At 54.6% G+C, this 25852-nt stretch overlaps 1 protein-coding gene across 1 annotated transcript in view; it reads left to right on the forward strand.

Moving 5' to 3' along the window:
* Positions 1-7219: 7219 nt before the first annotated feature.
* NECTIN1 (nectin cell adhesion molecule 1) overlaps positions 7220-25852 on the forward strand; it is a 67112-nt gene continuing 48479 nt past the window's right edge. The window contains exon 1 of the mRNA XM_071576449.1: positions 7220-7988. Within this exon, the coding sequence (XP_071432550.1) occupies positions 7907-7988 (82 nt within the window). The 5' untranslated portion in view covers positions 7220-7906. The remainder of the gene's footprint in view (positions 7989-25852) is intronic.

Raw genomic sequence — 25852 nt, forward strand, 5'->3', positions numbered from 1 at the left:
CCATAGTCCTACTCCTCTCAGGTTATCTGGAAAGAGAAGAGAGACCTTTGGTGCCCACAGAAGGACAAAAAGCCCTTAACAGCTTGTCCCTGCTATTATCCATCTCACAACACATCACTTCCAAAGAGATCCAGTTTCCCATAATGCTCCAGATGGAAACCAGCTCCTCATTTATCCCAGCTCTGGCTGAGCCTGTTCCAGCCACTAAGGCCTTTTGGATTCCACATTTTCCTGTTGGCTGTGACATGTCTGGTGGTGAACTGAGGCACGAGATGAGGGAGACTCAGCCCTAGATCTTAGTGACTCATGAAGTCACTTTGCAACTCTCAGTGGGTGCCCAGGGTGGCAGGGGCTCACAGCACTTGGACACGGAGCCACACCAGGAGGGAGGGAAACTAAGCTTAGTTCCCCCAAGTCCAAAGCCTGCATGAATCCTTTCTCCTCCTGGGAAGGCTGTAAAGCACCAGAGAGCTACCAATTTTCTTAGTATCTTTTTCCATCACACAGAAACCCCCAACTAAACAGCTAGTAGGAATCAGGAGATAGAGGATGAGTCTTTGGCTGGTTGGAAGTTTGGATAGACTTGCCATGGGGACAAGTGCCATGCTCGGTTCCAGACCAGCAGCTGTCCCAGGGAGAGGGACAAAGCTACACAGTGCTTTTGGAAAGGCCTCAGGGTTCCCTGGGAGCTCAGCATGGGGAAGGTGACCTCCTCCCTCCAGCATCTGCAGGAGAAAGCAGAAACTCCTGGGTGGAGGAGAATGATTGCTCCCACAATGAGGCAGGAGGAGGGAACTGGCCCACGAGGAGAGGTTTGTCCTCTGGGAGAGAGCAGTACCATCATTCCACTGCCCCTCTGCAGTCATTCCAGGCTGACAGAAACATTTCCCTTGGAGCCCCTCCAAACTCGCATTGCTAACTCCTCAGACTGCAGCAAAATCCCTCTGAATAGACATCAGCCAGCCCCAGTTGGCATTGACAAAACAGGCTGGGAGGGGGATTACTCTGGGCTCACACAGCATTGTTTGGAGCAAAACCCCTTCCCTTCCTGGGGGGTGGAGGGACGTGCACAGGAAACCTCCAGTGCCAGCCCAGGCTGGCAACAGCCCCCCTGCACCCCAACAGGAGAGCCAGTAATGCCAACAAGGTAAACTCAGCCTTTAGTATTCAGTCTGTGTTTACCAAGGGGTTATGCTGACACCCTCGAGGGTGATAAATCAGCATTCCCTGGATGTGTTCCCGTGGCCCATTTGGAGGCTGCCAAGGCTGACGCCCACCCGGCCTGGTGGATGGGGGCAGAGGGGCTGCAGGGGAACAGCTCATTTGGGACAGCCAGGAATTAATGGCGTGGATGGAAATGAGGGATAGGGAGAATAATCTTTGCTGGGTGTGCCTTAGATACCAGAGGCACAGATTGAGAGGGGCAGCCCACAGACAGGGAGTGGGGCTGCTCCATGTTCACAGCAGGGATTGGGACCAGCTCTCTCCAGATTTACACCAGAAATTCCCATGTCAGGGCTGGATTTGCTAAATGTAACACACCAGAGCTGCTCCAGAGATAACCTTGACATGGGGGAGTGGATCTGGCCCAACCTCACAGATTGCAGGGGGTGACAGTGGCTTTCCCCTGGTGAAGGCAACATCCCCTCCACACTCGTGATGGCTGCAGGAGCATCACTCCCCTTCCCCAACAGCAGCTCTACAGCATCAAACTGACACCCTCGTGCTGTTGGCTGACAGCCTGCAAATGAGACAGGCCCGCAAACCTCTCGCCTTCTCGCCCTGTGATCCACAGATCAGGTCCCAAAAGAGCTTAGGCAAGAAAAGAAGCCTATTTGTCCAACCACCGAGAGCAAAAGGCTTATTTCCACTTGCGCATTTGCAGCGTGTCCCGCTCCCGAGTCCAACCCGAAGCAAAGCGTGTCAGAGGATTTCCAGCACAGCAGAAATCCTCTCTGTGGCTCTTCCCTCACGGATGGCTGCACAGCAGCTCCTGACACCCTCCGTCAGGAGGCTCTGGGCTGGGACTCTGTGCCCTGCCTTCCTCGCCACGCATGGGCACTGCCAGGGCCCTGAGGAAGGCAGGGCACGGAGCTGTTCAATAATACATGCCATTTTCTAATACAATAAGTGCCTGAGCTGAAGGGCTGTGCTGGTGCTGGAGAGCACATCGTTCAGATGCTGGAGCTGAGAGACACCCCCGAAGAGCAGAGAGCGAATTCCCCTTTTGCTGGACCTCATCAGCAATGCCCTTTGAAGTGTTTCTGATGGTTTCATTTCTTATTTCTCCTCTGTTTTTTCTGCCCCCTGTGCCATGGGGTCTCTGTGGATGCTGTGCCTCATCCCTGCCTGGTGCTGGCCCTCCATGGGCACGCAGACACCACGCCAGTGTTTGTGAGCATGTAAGACAGACCTTCTAATTCCTTCTTCCATGTCAGCTCCATCTGGGAAGATGACAGCTCCCTCTCTCAGGCATTTCATCAGCTTGGGCAAAGGAATTATGCTTTGCTGGTTGGAATAGACTGACACAGACCCCACATTAGACAACGTACCCATGTCCAAACTGGCAGCTCCCTGCCCGTGTGCCCACCTCTGGTTTGAGCTAGAAATGCTTGCTGTTTGCAGCAGTCTTACCCATGGGAGAGCCCAAATTCAACCCAAATTCCCCCCTGGTGGGTGGCTGGTTGGATTAAAAGCCACTCAGTCCAGCCCTTGTGGGGCATTTCCAAGATGTGGGCTCTCCCAAGCCCACCAACCTTGCAATTCCAGCCGCCTTCCACTGAAAGCCCAGAGCAGAACTCATCCTGCTTTCTGCAAGTCTGGGATTCCTAATCTCCCTGGGCTTCTTTTCTCCACGTATAATGAGGATTACGGTTTAATTCCGGCCTCACAAGGGGGTGCTGTGGGGATTGCGAGGTTGAGGCACTCAGACGGCATTGCAGCGAGGCTGTTACCGACCCTTCAACGGAGGGGGCCACAAAAGCCCCAGTGCTGTTTGCAGACTGCTTACAACTCACATCAGCTCCCATTAACTGGGAGGCAATTTTCTCACCAGTTCAGCCTTAATTCCTTCTCCAACTGCTGGCCCTATCCAGAGAACAGCAGGGTAGCAGTGACTATCAGCGCCGAATTGCCTTATAAAATAGGATGGTGCTTTCAGGTCTGAAGGAGTGCCTGCTGTCTGTTCAGTGTCTGTGTCTGTCTGTCTGTCTGTGCATGTAGGAGGCTGAATCAGGAGAGCTCAGAAGTGAAGCCAAGCAGACAATCAGCTCAGGAAGCCCTTTGCACCTCTGATCCCTCATTGTTGACTGTGCTGCAGATGCATTGTGTGTGTTTACAGATGAAAAGGCAAAAATAAAACTGGTGCCGGCTTTAAAATTCTGTTCAGCACAGCCTTGTGCACCGATTCCAAATGTTTATAAACAGAGGAGTTAATGTAATCAGCACTGCAGCAAATACACACCAGGTACACGGCGCAGACAGGAGTGTCAAACGCGCTCCCAGCTCGGAGTGACAGGTCTCTGCTGTGGGCTCTGCATCAAACAAAAGCAGCTGAAAAACCCCACTGAGGACTCTTTTAAAGAGCATTTCCTTCCCTGCCCTTCTTCCCTCCTTCCAAGCCTCTCTGGTAATCATAACTATAAATAACTAATATAAGATATCCATTCCCACTGAGCCTTTCAAGTCTCAGGGAGCCACTGGGAAGGGGCCACTGCTCAGGAAGACACTGGGGGAATCCCTGAGTTCCCTGAGGGATTTCCATCAGCCCAGCCCTGCTGTTCCTGTGCTCATCCCAGAGCAGACAGGAGCTATTTTACAAAGATTTGGATGAACCATTGTGCCTCCACTCCAGCCCAACCACTGTTCTGCCCAGGGGAAGGATGTGCATCAGCTTGCCAGGGAAGACCCCGTCCAAAAGGAGTTGTGTCATTGCAGAACCCTTCCCAAATCCATCCAAAAGGAGTTGTATCATTGCAGAACCCTTCCCAAATCCATCCAGAAGGAGTTGTGTCACTGCAGAACCCTTCCCAGCCCCATCCAAAAGGAGTTGTATCACTGCAGAACCCTTCCCAGCCCCATCCAAAAGGAGTTGTATCACTGCAGAACCCTTCCCAGCCCCATCCAAAAGGAGTTGTAGCACTGCAGAACCCTTCCCAAATCCATCCAGAAGGAGTTGTGTCACTGCAGAACCCTTCCCAGCCCCATCCAAAAGGAGTTGTATCACTGCAGAACCCTTCCCAACCCCATCCAAAAGGAGTTGTGTCACTGCAGAACCCTTCCCAAATCCATCCAAAAGGAGTTGTCTCACTGCAGAACCCTTCCCAAATCCATCCAGAAGGAGTTGTGTCACTGCAGAACCCTTCCCAAATCCATCCAGAAGGAGTTGTGTCACTGCAGAACCCTTCCCAACCCCATCCTGTGTCCTCCTGCCAACAGACCATGCTTGGCCACACTGGGCAGGGGGGAGGATTTGGGGAGGTGCTGGTGGAACAGCAGGTTGCTGAGGAGACGTTACCTCACATGGCAGCATCAGCAGAAAACTCTTGTGCTGGGGGAGCAGCCAAAATGCTGGGAGGACAAAACACTGCAAGCCTGACTTGGTTTTTTGTGGTTTTTTTTCAGCCAATTGTTGTTTCATGCTTTAATGGCAATTTTCAAGAACGATATGAGCGTGACAACCTATGGAAGTGGCAGCCAAGTTCCTACACCACTTCCAGTATCTGTGCCTAAAACAGATTTCACAGGGGTGCAGAGGAAGGGGCTTGGTCTGTGTTCTGATGGTTACTTGCCATCTACAGTGAGACTTCTCCCATCTCTGAAAATCAAGAGGGGGTAAGTATCACGACATTAGAAATTATTTTCCTTGGAGAACATGAGATTCCTCACAGTCCAGTTCTTCACACCGTCTGAAACACCTGCTGGGCTGTTTTACTCTCTTTGTTTCTAGTGGAATACGTTTATAGATTTATGAAAGGAATTTCTGAGCCTCAGAGGGGTTCATGTGTTCCCATACTCAGAGTGCAAAGGATGGGGAACTTTTAAAACCCCTGACCTGTTGTTGCAAACATCGTGGTATATAAAATAGTGAGGGCTCCTCTTCTACATCTCTGGCTGGGATGAGCTTTAGAAACCAACCCACTGCTGTGAGGGTTAGAACAAGGAAAGAAACAATTGGCTAAACCAGCTGATTCAGCAAAGCAGAAGGCAGCCCCTGCAGCCCCTCAGAGGACATGCACACAGAGACCTGCCCAAACCAAAAAAATAAGTATGATGCAATTAAATATGTTACATATTATGATCTTCCTCCCCTAGAAATAAGAAAAAACTGCCAAACCAAAGTGTTCTGCTCCTGCCTTTCCGGCTCATGCAGAAGTCCCCTTGGGCTTCACAGAAATTTTGGACTCACAAAATGCAGCAGAACAGGGGCCCCCTGGCACTGTGTAATAAATCTTAGAAGTTAACAGCCAGAACTGTGCCAAATGTGATGGGTTCTGCTTTGTGCAGGATCATGAAAATAACACATTCTGGCTCAATAAGTCAGGCCTGATGCACCAGGGCTAATGGCCTACTGCTGCTGCTGCTAAATGGATTTACAGTTTCTTTCTCACATGTTTGAGGTCTGTGATTTGGGAGGGCCAAGGCCCAAGGCTCCATCTCAAGGCCAAGGCCCAAATCTCCCCATATTCTTGAAGGGAAATCTGAATTGTGCCTTGGACGTAGCACTGAAGTGTCACCAGGAGTGCAGGAAGCTGAAGTGTGGCTGCCCCACACACCCCAGCAGAGGCCACTTCAGGTGCAGGGACTGTCCATTAAATGAGAGATGGGACAGTGTAACACTGGAATAATGTAAGTTGAAACATTGATAACTTGAGGGACTCTGGTAACTCAGAGAGCCCTGCCCAGGGGAGCAATGTCTCATTGGAGGTATCTCTTTAATGGAGTTGGGAAAAGAAATAATGAGATTTTATGGATTAAAACTGATATTAAACAGATAAACACCCCACAAGGATTCTGGGAACACTCCATGGCCTGCCTGTCCCCAAGGACAGGGAGTTGCATCCTAAGCTCGGGTCTGCAGCTCTACAGCAGAGGCAGGAGGCACAAATCACCAGGATAAGCTCAGCAGTCTCAGCTCCACAAGCAGGACGTCCAAAGGAATCCCAGTGGCCTTACAGTCTGTGAATCTATTAACTAAACCTCATTACTACGCAATAACTTTTGTTATTTCAGAACAAACCTTGTATCGGGCTAATCCGCTTTGTTACAGAGCTGTCCATCCTTCCCTCGACCAGGAATTAACTTCTAAAGGAATTAAAGGGAGGAGGAGACTGCCGAGGGGTCCTTAGGGGTATCTTTTTATAGCTGCTGGCTGCCCCCACCTCTCCCTTTCCCACTCCGTGTGGTTTCCTTCCCCACTGGTTCTGTCCTTTGCTGCTTGCCAGGCATTGATTTGTTCCTGTGTTGTTCTAATGGAGCTTGAAATCAACATGACTTTGTTGTTGGTTGTTGTCGTTGCTGTTCACATCTTTGTTTGGGGTTCAGCATCCTCGCCGAGGCCAGGGCAGCTCCGGCGTTAGCAGGCTGAGCATCTCCCCGGCAAAGGAGCCACAAAGGCTGTGTCTGTGCTCATAATAGAGCCTGTCACAAAGCACAGCAAACGCTGCCTCCCTCCTCCGGCTCATCAGCCCCCGTGGCTCTGAATTCCTCGCTTATCAGCGCAGACGGGGGGTGTCCCGACCGAACAAGCTCTTTCTTTCAGGAGGCCCCATGAAAATGCCGTAGTATCTACACCCAAGGCGTTGAGAGTGTAAATTTATCTGCCACGCGATGGTTGTGCCTGTCTGTGGAGGGTATTTTTGTGTGATGTATCGGTAGGTGGGTATTCATCGCTGGCAAAGGGCACGGCCCGGCCGCTCCTCCGTCCGAAGGGAATTCAGGAACAAGCCCCAAGTCCACCAAACCTGGGGGTGCTGAGGCACCTCAGGACACCCACAGAGAGGCGCCCCAGGGCTGCGAGATGCGGCCGGACACGGCGAACAAAGCCCAGCCGCCCCCAGCCAGCTGCCAACAGCTGGAGGGGCGGGAGCCGAGCGGGGCGAGCGCGGCCAGCCCTCCCGCCCCTTCCTCCAGCCCTCCAGCCCTCCAGCCCCGCATCCCGCACCCCCGCGGCGGGCGAAGGGTTAACGCAGCGCCCTCCTTCCGCCGAGCGCTGACATCACGCGGGAGAGGCTCCGCCCGCGGGTGTGCGTGTGTGTGTGTGTGAGTGTGTGTGTCCGTGTGTCCGTGTGTGCGTGTGCGAGCGCGGCCGCCGAGCCCCGCAGCCCGCCCGGGCCCCGCACGCCCCGAGCCGCGGCCGCCCCCCGCTCCGGCCATGCCGCGCCGCCCCGGGCCCCGCCGCGGGCCCCGCACCGCCCCCCGAGCCTGAGCCGAGCCTGAGCCCGAGCTGAGCCTGAGCTGAGCTGAGCCCGAGCTGAGCCCGACCCCGCCGGGCGCGGCGCCCCGCGCAGGGCAGCGCACGGGCGGGGGCTGGAGAGCCCCGCCACGGCCGCTGCCTCGCTGCTCTCTGTTTGCCTTGCCTCCCCTTCCTTCCTTCTTTCTTCTTTCTCCCCCTTTTTTTGATCTTTTTTTTTTGGAATCGCGTGTTTTCCCCTCCCCTTCTCGCTCGCCGGGGCTCTGCGGAAGGAGCGCTGCCCCGCGTACGGAGCGCCCCGCGGATGTGCCGAGCTCCCCGCGGAGCCCTCCCGCCCTGCCGCCGCCTCTTTGTCCTCCCGCACCTCCGTTTTTTAAATTTTTTTTTAATATTTTTTTCCGACCGGACCTGAGCATCCCCCGGGGGCGGGGAGGGTGGGGGGCCCCCGCGGCGCCGCCACACCGACCCCTCGCCCATCGCTGCCCAGGAACTCTCATGGCTTCACGGCTGCAGACAAGTTGCCGTGCATCGTGCTGGACTATCGGAGTTTGCATCCTGGCGGCCGCGCTCCTCCCAGGTGAGTCGCTCCGGGGGCGCGGTGGGCACCGTCGGGGCTCCGCGGGCACTGGGGGGCAGCCCCGGCGAGGGGGTGCCCGTGCGGGAAAGGAGTGCGGGGAGCGCCGCGGAGGTGCGGGCAAGGGCGGCATCGGCGTTGTGGGGTGCGCGCCCGGGGCTGGAGCAGGTGTGGGAGCATCTGTGCGAGGGTGGGAGAGCGTCGGGGCCGGTTTCGGGTCCGGTTTCGGCTCGGCTCGGCTCGGCACAGCACGCCCGTGTGTTTGGGAAGCAGCTGCAGCCAGAGAGCTCCGCAGCCCTGCGAGCCGAGGCCGTTCGGTGGCTGTTTTGGATGGAGCAGCGTCTGGCGAGGCGCAGCAGCCAAGGCTGCCCGGGAAAGGCAGCCACGAGGCGGGCACCGAGCGCAGATGTTTCGGGAGGAGGGATGGAGGGTTTCAGCTCTCCAGCATCCACGAAATCCCCTTCACATACACACACACACACTTCCCACGGGTTCCTTTGCGGAGAGGCTGGACCGCTCCCAGGTTTCAGAGCTTCCTTTCACCGCCTTTGCGCTGGGCTGCCTGATGGCACCTTATTCATTGCTTTGGTTCTCAGCCATGCCTTTGGTTCTGATCCATCCCTGGAAAGGAGGAGATGGGTACAGATGTGGATCGGCTGCTCCCCAGCTCGTTGGACCCACCCGGGCGGTCACAGAACAGTCCGCGTGCCCCCTCCCTGGGCTCAGTCCGTCCCTGGGTTCCAACACAGCTCTGGGAAGCAGGAGAGTGACCCACTTTGGGAAGTGCCCTGCGGGGACTCATTTATTCTGCTCCAGTGCGGAGTGGGTTAATGCCATCCTGGAGGGCTTTCCGGAGCCGGAGCCATGGAAAGGGGATCGGCAGTCTGGGTTTACAGCATGTGAATGAACCGAGAGATGCAAATAGGGTCGGTGTTTGCCTTTTCGGGTCTAGGCTGCTGGTGGCTGGGGCTGGAGTGCTGGCAGCGGGCACATGTGCCACCCCGGGTCGGTATCCAGCGTTCTGCAGGGGGGCGAGAGGCAGTCGGTGCCTGCAGCAGGAGTGGGATCTGCATCTGGAGAGAAGTTGCAGCGAAGGCAGGGTGGCAATGCCTCCACTCCTCCTGTGTTTGGGCTGGGGCTGCGTCTGAGGAGAGCAGCCAGTCTGGCTGGGCTGTGACTCGGAGATGTGGCTGCAGTTGGCAAGGTCTGAGCCAAAGAATGGGCCATCAGGGGAAATGCCAGGGTCCAGAGTTTCCTGGTGCTGGCAGAGACAGAGATGATAACACTCAGGGCACGGGAGATAACAGAGCACGGTGACTGCGTGGTCTGGCTAAAATGGATGAGGACAGAGGTGAAATGGGAGTGGGTGGTGGTCCAAAAACCAGGGAGACTGTGAGAGGGAAAAGGTTAACAGGGTGATGAGAAACCAGGACTGGGTCTGCCTCTGTGTGCCTGGGACAAAGGGATCTGCTGTGCATTGCAAAAAGAGGTGACGGAAGGGACAGCCTCGGGCTGAGCTCCCTGTGCTTCCAGGCAGGTGCCTGGCTGAGCTCTGGCTCCTCACAAGGCGTCTCAGAACTTTCCATGTCGTTCTTCACCTGGTCTTCCCTCCTTCTCATCCTCCCACCTGGCAGCCCCATGCAGGAAACCCTCCCCACAACCCCAGGAAAAGGCACTGGAGATGGAGTAATGCTGTGGTGACTGCGCTGGGTAAACCAAAAGGGCTTTATGCTCTGCCAGTCCCTCTAGGAATTGCTTTCACCAAGGAGACACACAGTGACCCTGACACAGCCTGGCATCTCACCTTGTCCTGCCAAGAATCACTTTTCTCCCCCACTCATCCTGGTTTTGGCTGTTCCCAAGGCTTTGCTGCCAGGATTCAGGCGGACTCATCTCCTGCCACTGCAGTAGCGTGGTAGTTTGTCTTGCACTGTCCCGCTGACAGCTCTGCCAGGATAAGCCAGTGGTGCATCTAGTGGTGCCTTGCCAAGCCCAGGGTACAGCCAGCTCTGCAATGTTCTGGGAGGATAATCCTCCCCCAAGCCTGCCCTGATCTCCGGGTGCCCTGCAGCCTGTGTGGGCGCCACTCTCGGCTGGACCAGTTCAGTGGTGGGTGCCCTGCAGCTGCAGGGGTGTCTGATCCCGTGTTGCCCCTTTATTCATTCATTTGTTTCATTCATTTGGGTGCTTGTGTGTGCTGGGGATGGCTCCTGAGCTGCAGGGCAGGACCAGCACAGTGCTGTGCTCTGTACAGCAGACTGGCAGTCCTTGCTAGACCCCAGGTCTGGATGCCTTGCCGAGGCAGGTAATTCCTCAAGTTCACAATGTATTGTGCCAAATTCAACTGAGGAGATATATACAAGTATTTCTAAAACAGGCCATATGTAAGCTTTGAAGGCAGACAAGCTTTGCATATCAAGAAGAGGATAAGGGAACTCAGGATCCTCTACTGTAAGTGAAAAGTGCTGTGTGGACTTGTTGGCAAATGTGGTTTCTCAGCCTCTGAGCAGGATGAGAGGAAAGCAGGAGGCACTGCTTGACTTCTGGAAAACCTTTCATGTCCATCTGATCAATGCAATTTCATTTTGTTCCCATCCACGTATGCTGCTTCCCCTTTCAGATAATGTTAGCTTTTTTTTTTCTGATAAGGAAATAAAAGTTCCCTGCTGTAAAAGCTGTAAGGAGTCTCTTATAAAAATCTGCTTTACAAATTATCTTTAATGTGATCGGTTCAATCGTCCAGAACGGATTCAATTCGTGGTTCCTGCAGCCTTCTGTGCACATCTGCCCATCCATTTGAAACCAGGTATCAACTCATGCTACATTAGGGCTTCAGGATATTTGTATCAACAGGGGCTACTGAACAGCCCTGGGGGAAGGGCAGGAGAGTCTGAGAACACTTGCAGTTAAATTTATGCTTTACAAGTCTTAACAATCTTTTTATCCCTGCCATGAAACTCGAACAGCTTGAGATGCAACCACAGAGAGCAGAGGCATCATCCTGTGCTTGGTCCTGCATCTGCACGTCTGGGTTTCTGTTTCCGAGTGCTCCCCTCGGTCTGGGGATGAATTCCTGTCTGCTGTCCCTGGGCTGCCTCCTGGGCCCCAGAGGGGCCTGTGAACACTTTGCAAAGGGCTTTGAGACGCTCTGCAGGGGAGAGCTGCAGAGGTGGCTGAGGCTTTGACACAGGGTTTTTCCATCACGGCGTTTGAAAGCAGCATTGAAGGGAGCTGTAGTGACCTGGAGGGCTGAGGTCAAGCTTGGCTGCAGCTGGAGGGAGGGTTCGTTTTTGGGGAGGTACAACAGCTCTCTGGTGTGCTGGGAATAGTCAGTGTGTCACTGCAGGACCTGGTCCATCTTGTACTTTATAGAGCTGCTTTAATATCCCATAGCAGCTTCCAAAACGCAGAAACAAAGTTGCCAGAGCCTTGTTCAGCCTTTGGTTTCGGTTCTGGGTTGTTAATTGTTTCTTTCCCCTGCCTGTCTCCTCTCAAAACTCAGAAACAGTAGCACCAGGCTATTTCAGGAAGCAAAAGGGAGTCTTTTGCTGATATTTTCTCATTAAACCTGGCTTGTTGCAGTGGAACTGACCCATCAGGTTCTACCCTGGTGTGGTGAGCTGCTGAGTGTGACGTGGGTGAGGCGATGGCTGTGTGTGTGTGTGTGTCTGTTCTGTGTGTGCGTGTCTGTGTGTGTGTGTGTGTGTGTGTGTGTGTGTGTGTCTGTCTGTCTGTCTGTCTGTGTGTCTGTCTGTCTGTGTGTGTCTGTGTGTGTGTCTGTGTCTGTTCTGTGTGTGTCTGTGTCTGTTCTGTGTGTGAATGAGCCCCCTCCAAGCCCACAAGCAGGAGGGTGTGTGCCCGATGGCCAGAGAGCGCCAGGGCTGGCCCTGGTTGGTGCTGTTTGCTCCCTGAACCGGCAGAGTTAATCAAGCACGAGCTCCCAGCCCAATGCACATGGAGCCATTGGCAAAGAGACCACAGGGGCAGGGGCATCACCAGGTCCAGCAGCACATCCAGAACGGGGCGAGTGCTGGGATGAGCTGGTGCCCGACAGGATGCAGGTGCTGGCAGAGCCTGGCACTGCAGCTGGACCAGCCACAGAGCCAGGCCTAAAGGGAGGCACTGAAGGATCCTTGGGGCACCACTCACACTTGAGCTGAATCACCACGGGAACCAGAAGAGCTGGTTGTCATGACCTGCTTCCACAGGCACCTCTTGCCCCCTGCTAGTGCCACTAAGGCTGGGGGCAGTGGGCACAGCCCCAGGGGGAGAGCAGTCAGTGGCCACCACCAGCCAGGGGAAGGCTCTTTCCCCTTCTCCTGTGCCCTGAGGAGTTGCACAGCACTGCCAGCAGACAGGGATGGTGGGGCAGCACCAGGGCAAAAAGATGTTTTAATCATAAAATGGTTTGAGTTGGAACGACCTTAAAGATGATCTCATTCTAACCCCCCTGCCATGGGCAGGGACACCTTTCACTGGAGTAGTTTGCTCAAAGCCAAAGTTTTTGGGAAGAGCAGGAGCCAGGCTGCCTGTGAGTGCTGCAGGGATGAGTTGGTCAGTGCTCAGATGGATGGTCCTCAGGGCTGCTGAGAAAGGGTTTGCCTCTTGCAACATCATTGCTCGAGGTCGTGGTGGCTCTTGCTCAGTGCCTTTCTCAGGCTTATCAGTGCAAAGAGCAGAAACAAATGAGGGAGGGACAAAGGTGCTCCAATCTCACAACCCCCAGAGATCTTGCTTTTCCCAATCTGTCGGATTAAATCAGGGCAGCTCTGCTGAAGGGTGAGCTGGTGCCGCCAGCCACTGGAGCTGGGACCCGCTTTGCATTGGAGACACTCATTGTGTTAATTACCGGAGCTCAGCCATCCCAGCACAGAGAATTCGGAGCTGTGCAGCCAGGCCTCCCTAACCCACATCAGTGTGCCAGGTGAACATTTGTTTAACTAAGGAGTGAAACCTCTCATGATACATCCTCTTGCATTCCTCCTGGCTACTGTCAAGCCACAGACACTCTCCTGGGTGTACAGTTTTCTTTGCTTCTCCCAGTGAAGGTTTAGTCCAGACTAGATTGATGCAAACACTCACGTACCCTCCCAGGTGGGGTTTCAAGGGGAACTCCTCATTCCCATAGCAGAAAATTAGCCCCTACCCCAAGCTGCTCAAATGCAGAAGTATCACTCATGGGAGGAAGGACAGCTTCCTCTGTGGCAGCCAGGCAGTCACCTCCCTGTCCTTCCCCTCTGCCACCACGCTGGGTTTAAAGTCCTGCGTTTACAATCCCATCTCTTGTCACACAGAGAAATGGGAAGCAAAATCTGCAGGCTCAAGGGCTGCCCTTCCCAGCACTGTGTTACTTTATATGCCCTGTGCTGTCATCCTGTGTTCCAGCCTCCAAGGGCACCCGGGGACACGTGGGGAGTTTATCACCTGGTGCCCATCCAGCGTTTCTCCCGTCTGGAGGCTGGTGCAGCCGTTCCCACAGACTGGCATCATCAGAGCTGCCGCAGCTCTCGGCTCTGCTGCAGTCCCAAGGCAGACAAACAGCAGCTACTGGCCATGAGAGCGGGAGAGAGCTCCAGTGCCTCGCTGTTCCCCAGCCTGGGAGGGAGGACAGGAGGTCCCAGATGAGGGAGGGGCAGGGGAAATCTGGCCAGCACTGCCTTTTCCCTTCAGCATCTCTGTGGGGTGCTGGGGACGGGTAAGGAGGAACTGATCCAACGTGATGAACCATCTCTTCTCCATTCCCCCACCATAAAGCAGTCCCTGCAGGAGGTTTATAATCCTCCTTTGACATTATTTGGTGTGATGCAAGAGGGAAGCCTTTCTAAGCACTATCCACCCAACTCTGCTGCTCTCCCTCACTCTGCTCCTGGCCCTGAGCCACACTGCTTGGGTTCTGGTGTAAGCACTGCTTTCCATCCCCATTCAGCCTACAGGTGGGCAGGAAGAAGAGCTTAAGAGAGGCAGGATCTGTGTGACCCTCCTCCCTGGAGGTTAAAGCACAGGCATGGGGGGTTTCTGTTCCCCATCCCAGCCAGTTCACCTCTCTAGCTGCAGGAAACAGCAAAGTGCCTCCATCTGCTCCTGACCATGCAGGGATGCTACAGATGCAGTACAGGACCTGCAAATCACATCTCTGCCTTGGAGCAGCGGCAGGCACCAGATGGACCACCTGGCTGGGAGACAGCAGGTACTCCCAAGCCTGGTTAGTCAGGAGGACTCAGCCTCCATCTCTCTTCTCAGCACTTCTCTCTACCTGGGGAAGGTCTCTAATCAGGCAGTTTTTGGGTCCATTTGTCCTTTCTCCTGGAGGATCCATTCCTCACCCCCGTGCTGGAGTGAGGCATCCAGAGCTTGTCCAGGAGTGACAGAGTGTCCCTGCAGCTCCCAGACAGTGGGTAACACGCAGCCTTTCTGCTCTGGGGATGGGCGAGAGCCATTCCCAGCACAAAGGGCTGTCTGTGCAGGACATGAGGGGGCTGGAAGGAAGAGCTCGTGGCCACCTGAGAGCAGAGCCAGCTCTGTTCTGTGTGTGAGGCTGCACACAGGCTGCTGCAGTCTCGTGGATCCACTGGAGATGCTGGATCTCACCTCGTATCTACTTTTTACACACGTGGCTAAAGCAGGTTTTATTCCTTATCCCCTGGCAGGACACCCTCTGGATCCAGGGGGTTACTGCTTGACACCATTCTCATTGTCCCCAGGAAAGAGAGCCCAGGGGGACAGTCTGGGGACAGAGTTCTGCCTGTGGACTCAGGGTCTGATGCTAATGTGTAGAAGAGGCTGGTGTGACTCAAGAGCTCAAGCAAAGGCCTGTAATTAGAGGTTGTTGTGCTGAGTGTCCTGACAAAGCCAGGGGTTACAAATGGTCCATGATGGGCAGAAGTCACAGACCCAGGAGGGAGTTTAATATGATGAGCAGGGTTTACTGGGAGGCACATTCAGAGAGCTGGAGAGTTGAGGAGAAAGGTCAGGGTTTCTGTCACTCTCTTTTCCTGATTTCTGTGTAAAGCAGCTTGATACAGGATGGTTATGTTGGTCTGTGTGAGGAACTGTGGCACTCAGGGCAGGGAGAGCGGCAAGGGAGCAATGAACCCTTACCCTGTCCTTGAATAGCCAAAGAAATGAGCCAGCTCAGCTCAGAGTCCAGTGCTGGGTGAGTTATCAGTTCTGTGGAGTCATAACTCACCTCTCACCCAAACCCATGGCCCTGATGAAGGTTCCCCCTGCCTTGAAACATCTCCTCACCCTTCCAGTGGACTGGGACTAGAAGTAACTCCATACAGAGCCTGCAGTCAGGAGGACACTGTTTTCACTGAGAATTAAAGCTGCATCAAGCTATGACTACAGTTTTTCTTAGGAAAGGGCATCCAATGGGCTTTAGTCTCTGACTTCTTTTGGGCCAGGTAGTCAGCAGAGACCCCTTGCAGGGTAAGCCCAGTGTCACATTCCCACCAGTGCTGATGGCCTTCCTAGCCTGGAGTGGCCAAAACGAGAGGAAAGGTTTAGGACAGGCACTCAAGGTCAGTTTAGGGGTTGTAAGTACACACAGGAAGAGGTTGTATTTCCTTGCTGCTCCTGCCTCTCACCTTACTTAGCCAAAGCCTGTGCCATGTGAGAAGCAATGTTGTTTCAAGAGCTGGAACAGAAGGCAGCAGAGAGAGGTTTGGTGGTGCACAGCAGGGGCAACTGCACAAGCTGTTCATTCCTGGACCTCTTTGTGCTCTTCCCCTTGTCAGCTGTACCAGCACAGGGGCTGGGGGCAGTGCTGGAGAAAGGGGTATCTCTGCATATCAGGGAGAACCAGGGCTGTGCCCATTTATGGCCATGGAGGATCAGGGATGTGTTGCATAGCAGCATCCTTGCCATGCTGTAATTTCTCCCAGCTGCCAGTTTCCATGGGATACAGGACCCCTCTGGGCTCCCCAGCAGTGCTGCTGGGTGCTCCTGGTGTGAGCACTGCACCCCACAGCTGGGCAGGATGGGGTATTCCACTCAGGAAGGGTGAGTTCACTTCTGTGTGCCAAGGGGCTGAAGAAAGGGTGGTCTCAGCTCTCCTTCCTGCAGGACATCTGTGTGCTGAACGGGGCTGGTGTGGGAGCAGGAGAGGCCTGGAGCTCTGTGTGGGGGAGATCTATGAAGAGACTTCTACTGGTGATGGGGCTGAGCTTTGCCAAACTTATCTCATGCTCAGGTTCAGCAAGAACCCAGGGAAGGTGGGGAAGGGCTTACTGGGCTGTCCTTGCAGAGGGGATGATTACAGTGTGCTCTGATCTTCAGAGGTGGCTTGTTTGGGGATTTGCTTGGTGCTGTGATGCCTGATGTGCTCATGTAACCCTCTGATAGGAGTTGATAGGATCATTTTGGGAGGATGGCAGCAGTCCTGGCAGGGGGTGGGAGGGCTGGGAGGAAGAGGGACATGCACAGAGCACAGCTTGTACCAAGGGCAGTGTTCTCCATGCCCGAGAGCCCAGGGGAGAATGAGGAGCAGGGCTCTGGCAGGAGGAGGGATGCAGTGGTTGCAGGGGAAGGCAGTGCCCTGGCAGTTCATCTTTGGGTCCTCCAGGAGAGCCAGGCTGAGGACTCTCACATCATCACCTCCCACTGCAGACTTGCCATGCAGGCTCATTCAGGCTGTTGACAAGATTTCCTAGATGACCTCCAAAACATGAGCCCACCACGCTCCCCACCCTGCACAGGGAGGGAAACATGAATGAACTGGAGGACAGCAAAGTGTCAGAAAGGAAAACTGGCCTGGTGATGCTGCACAAGGTGGTGGGTGGATTCCCTGCCCCAAAGCTCAGGTGTCCTCAGCACATCTGCTCCTGTGGGCAAAGCAGCACGTGGGCTCTGCCCTGGCTCCAGCTGCAGTGCCATGTCCTCCAGCTGACACCCACGAGCTGGTCCCTGTGTGCTGGTGCCCATCCCTGCTGTGTCTGACTCCTGGCCCAGCCAACCAGGCTGCTGCTCCCACAATGGTGCTGCTGTGCAGAGCCTCTTCTCCCATGGGACCTTCTCCCAGACACCAAGCAGGCAGGAGCCACCCTCAGCATTGAGAGGTCTCCATTTGCATTTGCTGCTGGTTCAGTTGGGAGCTGAATTAGCAATTTGCCAGGGAAGGAACCTTCATCCCCTGACTACCCCAGTCCTTCTGGGAGTTTGATTTCTCATCTCTCAACAGAATGACAGTGGTAGGAATGAATTCTCTGGGGCTAATATTGCCAGCTATCACACTATAGAAAGAAAATTCTTTCTTTCATGGCATGGCAGGAACAGACTTTCAAAAATGTACCCTGGTTTTTAAATACCCTTTTCGCCTGTGGTGTAAATACTAAAATGTGTTTTTTCTCTCCCTTCTCTCTCTCGGAGTTTAAAAATATCGTTAGCCTGGGGAGGTGCATCTTTCAGTGAGATTTATAACTGCTGCTCTCAAGTGATGTGGAAAATGAGCCTCCCTCTGCCCCATCCAGCCTGGCACCTTCCAAGAATTTATTCCCTTTATTTGCGTGAGCCTAAGAATAGTTAGAAGCTGCATCTTCCACCCAAGCACTCTAATTATTTAAGTTCTGTTTATGGCCAGTCTCAGGGGAGCTGAGTAGGTCGGGGCTGCTGATCCCTCCCTCCTCTGGATAATTCAGCCCTGCATTACTGCAGTTTGATAATGCTCAACAAATCACAGCTGCTGGATCTATTGCCCACGATGGATTGCCCTGGCTCTGGAAATGGGAGCTGGGGGGAGCAGGATGTGCTTGGCCTCCTGTGTGAGCACAGAGCTGTGGCTCATTGATGCCCAGCCACCCAAGTCTGCTCAGTGCCCCGTGCCATGCCCGTGCCAAGCTGCCTCATGGCTTACCCTGTGATCCCACGCTCAGTTTTGGCTCTGGAACCTGCTTCCGTGGGGAGGCAGGGGCTGGGATTGCCAAGAGATAGTGAGGAGGAAGAGGGAGGCTCCTTCCTTGGCATGGGCAGGTGAATGTTTGGGCTCTGCTGATGCCACTTTCCTTGGCATGGCCAGGTGAATGTTTGGGCTCTGCTGATGCCACTTTCCTTGGCATGGCCAGGTGAATGTTTGGGCTCTGCTGATGGCCACTTTCCTTGGCATGGCCAGGTGAATGTTTGGGCTCTGCTGATGGCCACTTTCCACCTCTACAACCAACTGTGGCTGCCTCTGGTCTTACCCTGGTGCTGCACCCTCTTCCCACAGCATCCCTCCATCCCAATCTCTGCCATATCCCTGCCCAGCTATGGGGCTCCAGGCCATCTCTTCCATTTACCTGCTTGGCCAAGGGCAGGCTGGAGAGTTCTGGCAGTGAGAGGCTCCTTTCCCACCCCTTTCCAGCCTCAGGAAAGGTTCCTGAGCTGAAGGAATCTCATCTCCAGGAGCCTCGTGGCTGGCAGTGCCTCTGCTCCCGTCACGCTCCGTGACGGAGACAGCGAGAGAGAGTTTGATTACATTATGACAAGCAACAGGGAGATGGAGTGAGAGCTGCAGCCTGCCTATTGTGATTCCAATTAGCAGGGGTAATGTGGCCAAGGCCTGACAGCTGTATCGACCCAGCTTCGGGTGGGGAGGACCCATAGCTGCAGTTTTCCAGGATGCCCAGGGCAGGGACCGGGCACATGGGCAGCTGTGGGGCAGGGACCGGGCACATGGGCAGCTGTGGGGCAGGGCAGGAGGAGACAGGCCTGGTTATAGCTGAGAACAGGAGCAGGCAATGCATCTCTGCATCCAAAATGCCAGAGGCAGCCTGGTAGTTCAGCTCTCTCTGGATTTGCCTCACAATCTGTGCAGCAAAACCCCCTTGGACCCCTCAGGATTTCTCTGCACCTGCAGGGTGAAGCAGGTTCCTCCTTGGTGTGCACGTGGGATGGGTTCCTCAGGCCTCAGTTTCCTCTCCAGACAGAGTGTACCCAAGTAAAATCAATCAGCAGAGCTCTCCCTGCCAGGGAACAAAACCCCAGGGCTGCCTGGGAAGGGGAGGAAGGGGGAGTTCCCCTCTCACACTTGAAGGCAAGTCCTCAAGGTCAGAGCTGAGGCAGCCTGGCAGGGGCTGTGGGCAGGCTGGTGGTGCAGATGCTGGCTCAGCTGTACCCTTTCTGTGGTGAAGGGGAGGACTCCAATTTGCAGCTTTTTCCTGGTATTGATCTGAGACCTTTCACTGCCTCTAAACTCACTTTGGAAATAAAAGGCTGAAATCACTCTCTTGAAGTACATGTATTTTATTTTGTATTCTTGACATTTCAAATGCTGCCATGCCCGTGGAGTACCTTACAGTTCCTCACTGGAAATGGCAATATCTGCTGCCTCACACCGACTCCTACCAGGCATGAATCAGCTTTTACTTACAGGGAAAGAATGGCCTGGAGGTGATGGCAAAGGCAGGCTGAGCTCAGAAGGGCTGGCAGCAGTTCTTGGCTTTGCCACAAGCTCGCTGGAATCTCCTTGGCCACCTCCCTCACCTCTGAGTGCCTTCCCTGGTCGGGAGCTGCTGTCCCTGTCTCCTGTGCTCACATTGCCCCATGTCTGCAGGGTGTCCTGCACAGCTCCTCCTCCCCACTGGGCTCTCTCTGAGCAGGAGACCATTACAAAGCACAGGCAAAGGTGACTCCCCTTTGTTCTGTCATTTTTCAGAGCAGGCAGGAGCTGACAGCTCCTCGCCCACATGTTTTAGAAGACAGGAAGTGCTTTCAATGTACAAATATCCTGTCAGTGTGGACACTGGACCCGGTTTCTGCCTGCTCTGAGTGTGTGATGTGTGGGTTGACATCATGGAGGTGGGTGAACATGGGCCATTTGCTTCCCTGCCTGGTTTCATCTGAAGGTCTCTTGATTTCTTGCTCCACTGGTTTTGTTTGAGCCACTTCTGGTTTCCAGTCCCTGTCTGGGGGGTTGCAGGGCAGTGAGAGGTGTGGGCTGGACATCTCTCCCCAGCCCTGCTGCCCTCCCACCCACAGCCTGGCTCTTTGCTGGGCAGCACACCAGGAAAGGCTGTGACAGGTTGTGCTCTGTCCCTGGTGGATCTGTGGGTGCTGGGGCAGGAAGGATGCCATGCCAGGGCAACAGTGAGAGCCTTCAGATCCCTACAATGCGTTTTGCTTTTGCCCATAATTTCCTCCATGGCTGTGAGCAACATTCCTAACACTTCAGTTGCCCCATGGAGGTGACAGAAAAAATACCCTTTGCTGCATGAGTAGCCACTTCCAGAACTCTGGCCCTGCCATCAGAGGGCACAGGTAGCAGCAGACCCAGGCCTGACAAGCCAGGCACGTGTGAGCCATCACATGGCACTGATTATAGTTGCCTCAGACAGCAGATGGATTTAAACAAGTGTCTTGATGCTGTAAAAGCTTTCTAGTCTCTCTCCTGGGTAGAACACAATTTTAGCCATATGCAGGAGTCTGTGGCATTCCAAGGCTGGGGGGAACTGCAGAGAGAACCACAAGGAGCCATTTCATTATGTGGCCAAAAGAGCTGCAAGAGGCATTGAAGGAGGGACAGGAGGTTCATATCCAAGTTCAGTGCAGAAGAAAGAAAGCAGCAGAGTCAGCAGCTGCCTCCTGCCTGCCCACGGAGTCTGTCTGCACCCTCCTCCTCATCCCTGCAGCCCCAGTGCCCCCCAGCAAACCAGGAGGACTTATTGCAAAATCCTGTCAGGGCAGAGACAGAGATGGAGGGCCTAAAGTTTGATAATTGTTAATTATTACCCAAGCTTCCCAGGAGACCTTCTGGGAAAAAGACATGGCTCTTTTTTGCAGAGGTGTTATGTGGAACATCAGTCTCTGTCCTGGCCACACTAAACCCCTTCACTCCTCTTCTTTCTGCCTCCAGTGGGATTAATAAAGAGCTGCTGAAGAGCTGCTTATCCAGCAGCTGAATAATGTTTGTGATCCAGGGAGGGGAGGCAGCTTTGGGGAGAGGGAGCAGAGGGAATGAAGCAGAGATGGGCTGTTGGGGCAGGGGAGGGCGTGGGCCAGGCTGGGTTGTGCTGGCGCGTGGGAAGCGGGCACGGCTGCTCCTGCACCCAACCTGTTCTGCAGAGAAAAGCTGTGGCTTTCCGGGGCTTGGTGGGGCTGGGCAAGAACGGGCTGAACCCAGACACCAGCAGGAAAAAAAAATTATCTGGGAACCTCCTGTGAAGGAGGGGAAGTGCTGGAAAGGGGTGCTGTGGACAGACCCATCCACAAAGGGGTGCGCAGCCTCCCCTGAGCTGCTGCCCTGGCACGGAGCAGCCTGGCACAGCTCGGCTGCTCTCCCAAGCAGAAGTGGCCACATCCAAGCTGGCACCAAATGCCCTGGGAGCCCTCAGGGGAAGGGCCACACCTGAGAGGCAGGACGGGCTCTGGAGCTTCCCACGGGTGTGGGTTGGGAGCCGGTCGGGCCAGGCTGGTCCCCCGGGGCAGCAGCGCTGTGAGTGTGCCAGGGCCACGGAGAGGAGCAGGGAGGGGATGGCTGGGAGGCAGGAGGGGGTTGGCTCCCAGCACACTCATCTCCCACCCTGGCACCGCCTGCTGTGCATCCTCAGCCCCCTCTGGCTCTGGAGCCCTGGGAAACGCTGCTTCCCAGCGGGATGAAGTCTCCTGGGACTCCATGGGCAGGGAAGGCAGCTGTGCCCTGTGGGACTGGGCACAGGCTGCAGATCTCAGCCAGCATCCACAGAGGCTTGTCTGGAGCTAAGGAAGTTGTGCTAATGATGGTAACAGCCTCAAAACTGGCTCTGGAGAGCGAGTGCTGCTCTGGGTTTTTCAGGAGAAGATGGGCCTGAGCTGATGAGACAGCCTGTGAGAAGGGTCCTAAAGGAAAAGCCACTTCTTACATTTTTTTCTTTATTTCAAGAGTGTTTCTTGATGTCTTTAGCCTGTGCTTCCCCATAGAGAGTCCTTCTCTTCTGCAGGCCCAGGCAGCTTTGTAGGCTTTGAAGTGCAGCTTCACACTTGCTGATTTCCCCAGAAAAACAACCAGTTGTGGGGCTGAACACAACAAGCTGTATCAGGTCTGCAGCTCCTTCTGCAGATGCAACAAGGAGAGCCAAGGTGTGTTCCCCTGAGAACACCCTCTTCTCTCTGAGTGCCTGGCACATGCCTGGCTGCCTCTCTCAGACACTCCACAGGAGCTGTGGGAATCTCCAGGAGGGCTCAGAGGTTGTTTTCCTGCTCCAGAGCCCCACGCCACGGCCCCACGTGGACAGGCTTGAGGCTTAATCCACGGGGAGATTAGTGGCTGGGTTTTATCTTCACACCCCCTGGATCTCATGCTGGTGTGGTCAGATGAATCCCTCTGGGGAGCCCCGAGCCCTGTGCCCAACTCCCTTCAGGGGTGGGAAGATCTGTCCCCTGTGCAGTCCCCTGGGGCAGGGGGCAGGTTTGCCAGAGGTGGGCAGGAGATGCTCTGGCTTGCTGAGATGTGCCTCTTGCCATAGCTGGTGAAGCCCAGGTGGTGGGTGGTGGGTCTCAGAGGTTTCAGACCCGTTGGGAGGGGAGCATCCGTGTCCCTCCCTCCTGCAAGGACATCCCGAGGAGGCACCAAGCCTGGGGATGTCTCCATGGCTGGGAGAGGAGCGTGAGGGGTGTCCCCCCTGTCCCCAGGAGGGTGGCCCTGTGTGCTCCCCTCGAGGGGGATTTGGTTGCCAGGACCATCTGTTCTTTCGGCCCGTTGCCATGGTGACAGGGGGCTTGAGATGGGTTGATGAGCTGCGGGCTGGGCACGCTGGGAAAGGAATCCAGGCAGGAACAGTCTGCCTTGTTTTTCCTTGATGAAAATGAAGGGGAGAGGGAGGGACCCTTCTGGCTCCTCCCTGTGCCCCCCACAGGGCTGTCCTGGCCCCAGGTCCTCCTGCTCTCCCCTTTCCTTCTACCCCAGGTTGGGTCTCCCATACAGGTGTACAGCAGCAGTGAGGTGGGATGGGGCTGTACAGGTGTCTGCAGGTGTGTGCTGGGGCTGCTCAGGTGTGTGCTGGGGCTGTACAGGTGTGTGCTGAGGATGTACAGATGTGTGCGTGTGTGTGCTGGGGATATACAGGTGTGTACAGGTGTGTACAGGTGTGTGCTGGGGATGTGCAGGTGTGTCTGAGGCTGTGCAGGTGTGTTTGAGGCTGCACAGGTGTGTGCAGGTGTGTGCTGGGGCTGTACAGGTGTGTTCAGGTGTGTGCTGGGGCTGTTCAGGTGTGTTCAGGTGTGTGCTGGGGGTGTTCAGGTGTGTGCTGGAGCTGTACAGGTGTGTTCAGGTGTGTCTGAGGCTGTACAGGTGTGTACAGGTGTGTGCTGGGGCTGTAGAGGTGTGTACAGGTGTGTGCTGGGGCTGAACAGGTGTGTCTGAGGCTGTACAGGTGTGTACAGGTGTGTGCTGGGGCTGTACAGGTGTGTTCAGGTGTGTCTGAGGCTGTAGAGGTGTGTACAGGTGTGTGCTGGGGCTGTAGAGGTGTGTACAGGTGTGTACTGGGGCTGTACAGGTGTGTTCAGGTGTGTCTGAGGCTGTACAGGTATGTACAGGTGTGTGCTGGGGCTGAACAGGTGTGTCTGAGGCTGCACAGGTGTGTTCAGGTGTGTTCAGGTGTGTCTGAGGCTGTACAGGTGTGTACAGGTGTGTGCTGGGGCTGTACAGGTGTGTTCAGGTGTGTACTGGGGCTGAACAGGTGTGTCTGAGGCTGTACAGGTGTGTACAGGTGTGTGCTGGGGCTGTACAGGTGTGTTCAGGTGTGTCTGAGGCTGTACAGGTGTGTACAGGTGTGTGCTGGGGCTGTAGAGGTGTGTACAGGTGTGTACTGGGTCTGTACAGGTGTGTTCAGGTATGTCTGAGGCTGTAGAGGTGTGTACAGGTGTGTGCTGGGGCTGTAGAGGTGTGTACAGGTGTGTCTGAGGCTGTACAGGTGTGTACAGGTGTGTGCTGGGGCTGTACAGGTGTGTTCAGGTGTGTCTGAGGCTGTACAGGTGTGTACAGGTGTGTACTGGGGCTGTACAGGTGTGTTCAGGTGTCTCTGAGGCTGTACAGGTGTGTACAGGTGTGTGCTGGGGCTGTACAGGTGTGTTCAGGTGTATGCTGGGGCTGTGCAGTGTAGCCATGACCGGGCTCCTGCTCAGCCCCAGCCCCAGCTGAGCCCAGCCCGTGCAGCAGAGTGGGCACATGCCCTCCCCTTGCCCGTGGGTGCAGCCAGGAGGAGTTTGGCCTCTCAGGTTTGATGTGAAGAGTCACTTGTCAGACCAAGTTACTCCCAGTCTTGCCTCTAAATAAGCCTGGAATAGAGCGAGCCTGGTGAAGGTGGTGCCCTGCTGTCTGTGTGTGAATGGCTCTGCCTGTGTGTGCTTCAAGCGGAAAGGACTAAAAAAAACACAAAAGGGGAAACAGTAAATAACTATCTGCTTGTTGACAGTAAGATCTGGGCCAATTCTTGACAGACGAAAATGAAATGAACGCAAGGTGACAGATTGACAGAAAGACAGGCATGTTGTTGTGCTAGTTTAGCATCCCGACAGAAACAGCAGCTAATTCGGGTTGCAGAGGACCTCGGGAGGTCACTTACCTGCCTGGTGAGGTGGATGGGTGTGCTAAACACCTGCTGTCAGGAACTCCATACCCCTAATCCCCTCAGCTTGCAGCAGCCAGCAGGAAAGCTGGGGGAGATCTGTGGCTTGGCCATACGATGGTCACAAGGTTGGACTGAGTGATCTTGGAGGTCTTTTCCAACCCTAATGGTTCTGTGATTCTAAACACAGAGCTGCTTTTGGGCAGGACAGTTGCTGCAGAGGCAGTCTGGGGTTTTTGATGATGAGGCTTTTTGTTTGTTTCTCCTAAATCTGGGGAAGCAGGATCAATGAGATGAGTTATCTCTGTACTCTGTGGTGGAGTCTCTGTGCTGGCTGCAGTCCCAGACAGGAGATTTTCCCATCCCTGGCCTTACCCCTGCCCTGGACACAGCTCTGGACATGTCTGCTCCCAGGGCAGGAGGCAAGAGGAAGCATTTCAGGTTGGATGGGCCTTAAGCAACCTGGTCTAGTGGCAGGGAGGTTGGAACAAGTTAATCTTTGAGGTTCCTTCCAACCTAAACCATTCTATGATTTTAGGATTTGGAGCCAGGAACAAGTCTTGAAGGTAAGTCTTTGTTTCCCCAGTGAGAGCTGTGGGAAATGGAGAAGCAGACATAAGGTTCACTGGCCTGTGCTGGGAGCTGAGAGGAGAAACCAGAGGCTCACATGGCCCTTGGGAGTGCAGGGTGGCTTGAAGTTACCTTTCTCTTCCCTTGCATCCCAGGTCTGAGTGCAGCAGGACCGAATGTCACCTGTTCCCTTGTGACCAGCAATTCACAAGCACTCATCCTGCTTCTTGTTTGCAGAGCAAATGCCCTTTTCCTGTTGGCTCTGCCCTCCCTGCAGTGGGGAATCAGCATATTCTGGTCTTGAAGCTTCTCCCAGATTTATGAGCTTGCTCTCACCTTGAGAGTGAGGCTCCCTTGCCCTGGGAAAGCTCTGAAACCCAAAACACCAATTGCTGACTTAAGCAAACACCATTGATCCTCCTGCAAATAAAAACTCTTTCCTTTTTAGGACAGGGGTGGTTGAGATTTTTATTGTTGTCCTCTCTGTATTTCTCTTCCTCTGGAGACATGAGTCCCAAAGGGTTCTGAGCAAAATCAACGTGATTTGAAAACAACTCATCGATGGTTCTTATGGGGGATATTTCCTCCTTGCCAGAGACCAACAAACCCCCCACAAAAACCTCCTCTCAGTTTTCCTCCTCTCCCCTTGAAAGGCAAGGTTCTTTAATTGGCTTTTAATCTGGGGAAGACAGAGCTGTTTGCATTGAATTGGTAATAGGGGATAATATCTTACCCTGAGTGATGGGTTATTTGATCCTGTGCGTCAGAAACCTGAGCACATGT

The sequence above is a fragment of the Pithys albifrons genome, chromosome 23 (genome assembly GCF_047495875.1).
Source record: "Pithys albifrons albifrons isolate INPA30051 chromosome 23, PitAlb_v1, whole genome shotgun sequence".
In the NCBI taxonomy this organism is placed as follows: Eukaryota; Metazoa; Chordata; class Aves; order Passeriformes; family Thamnophilidae; genus Pithys; species Pithys albifrons.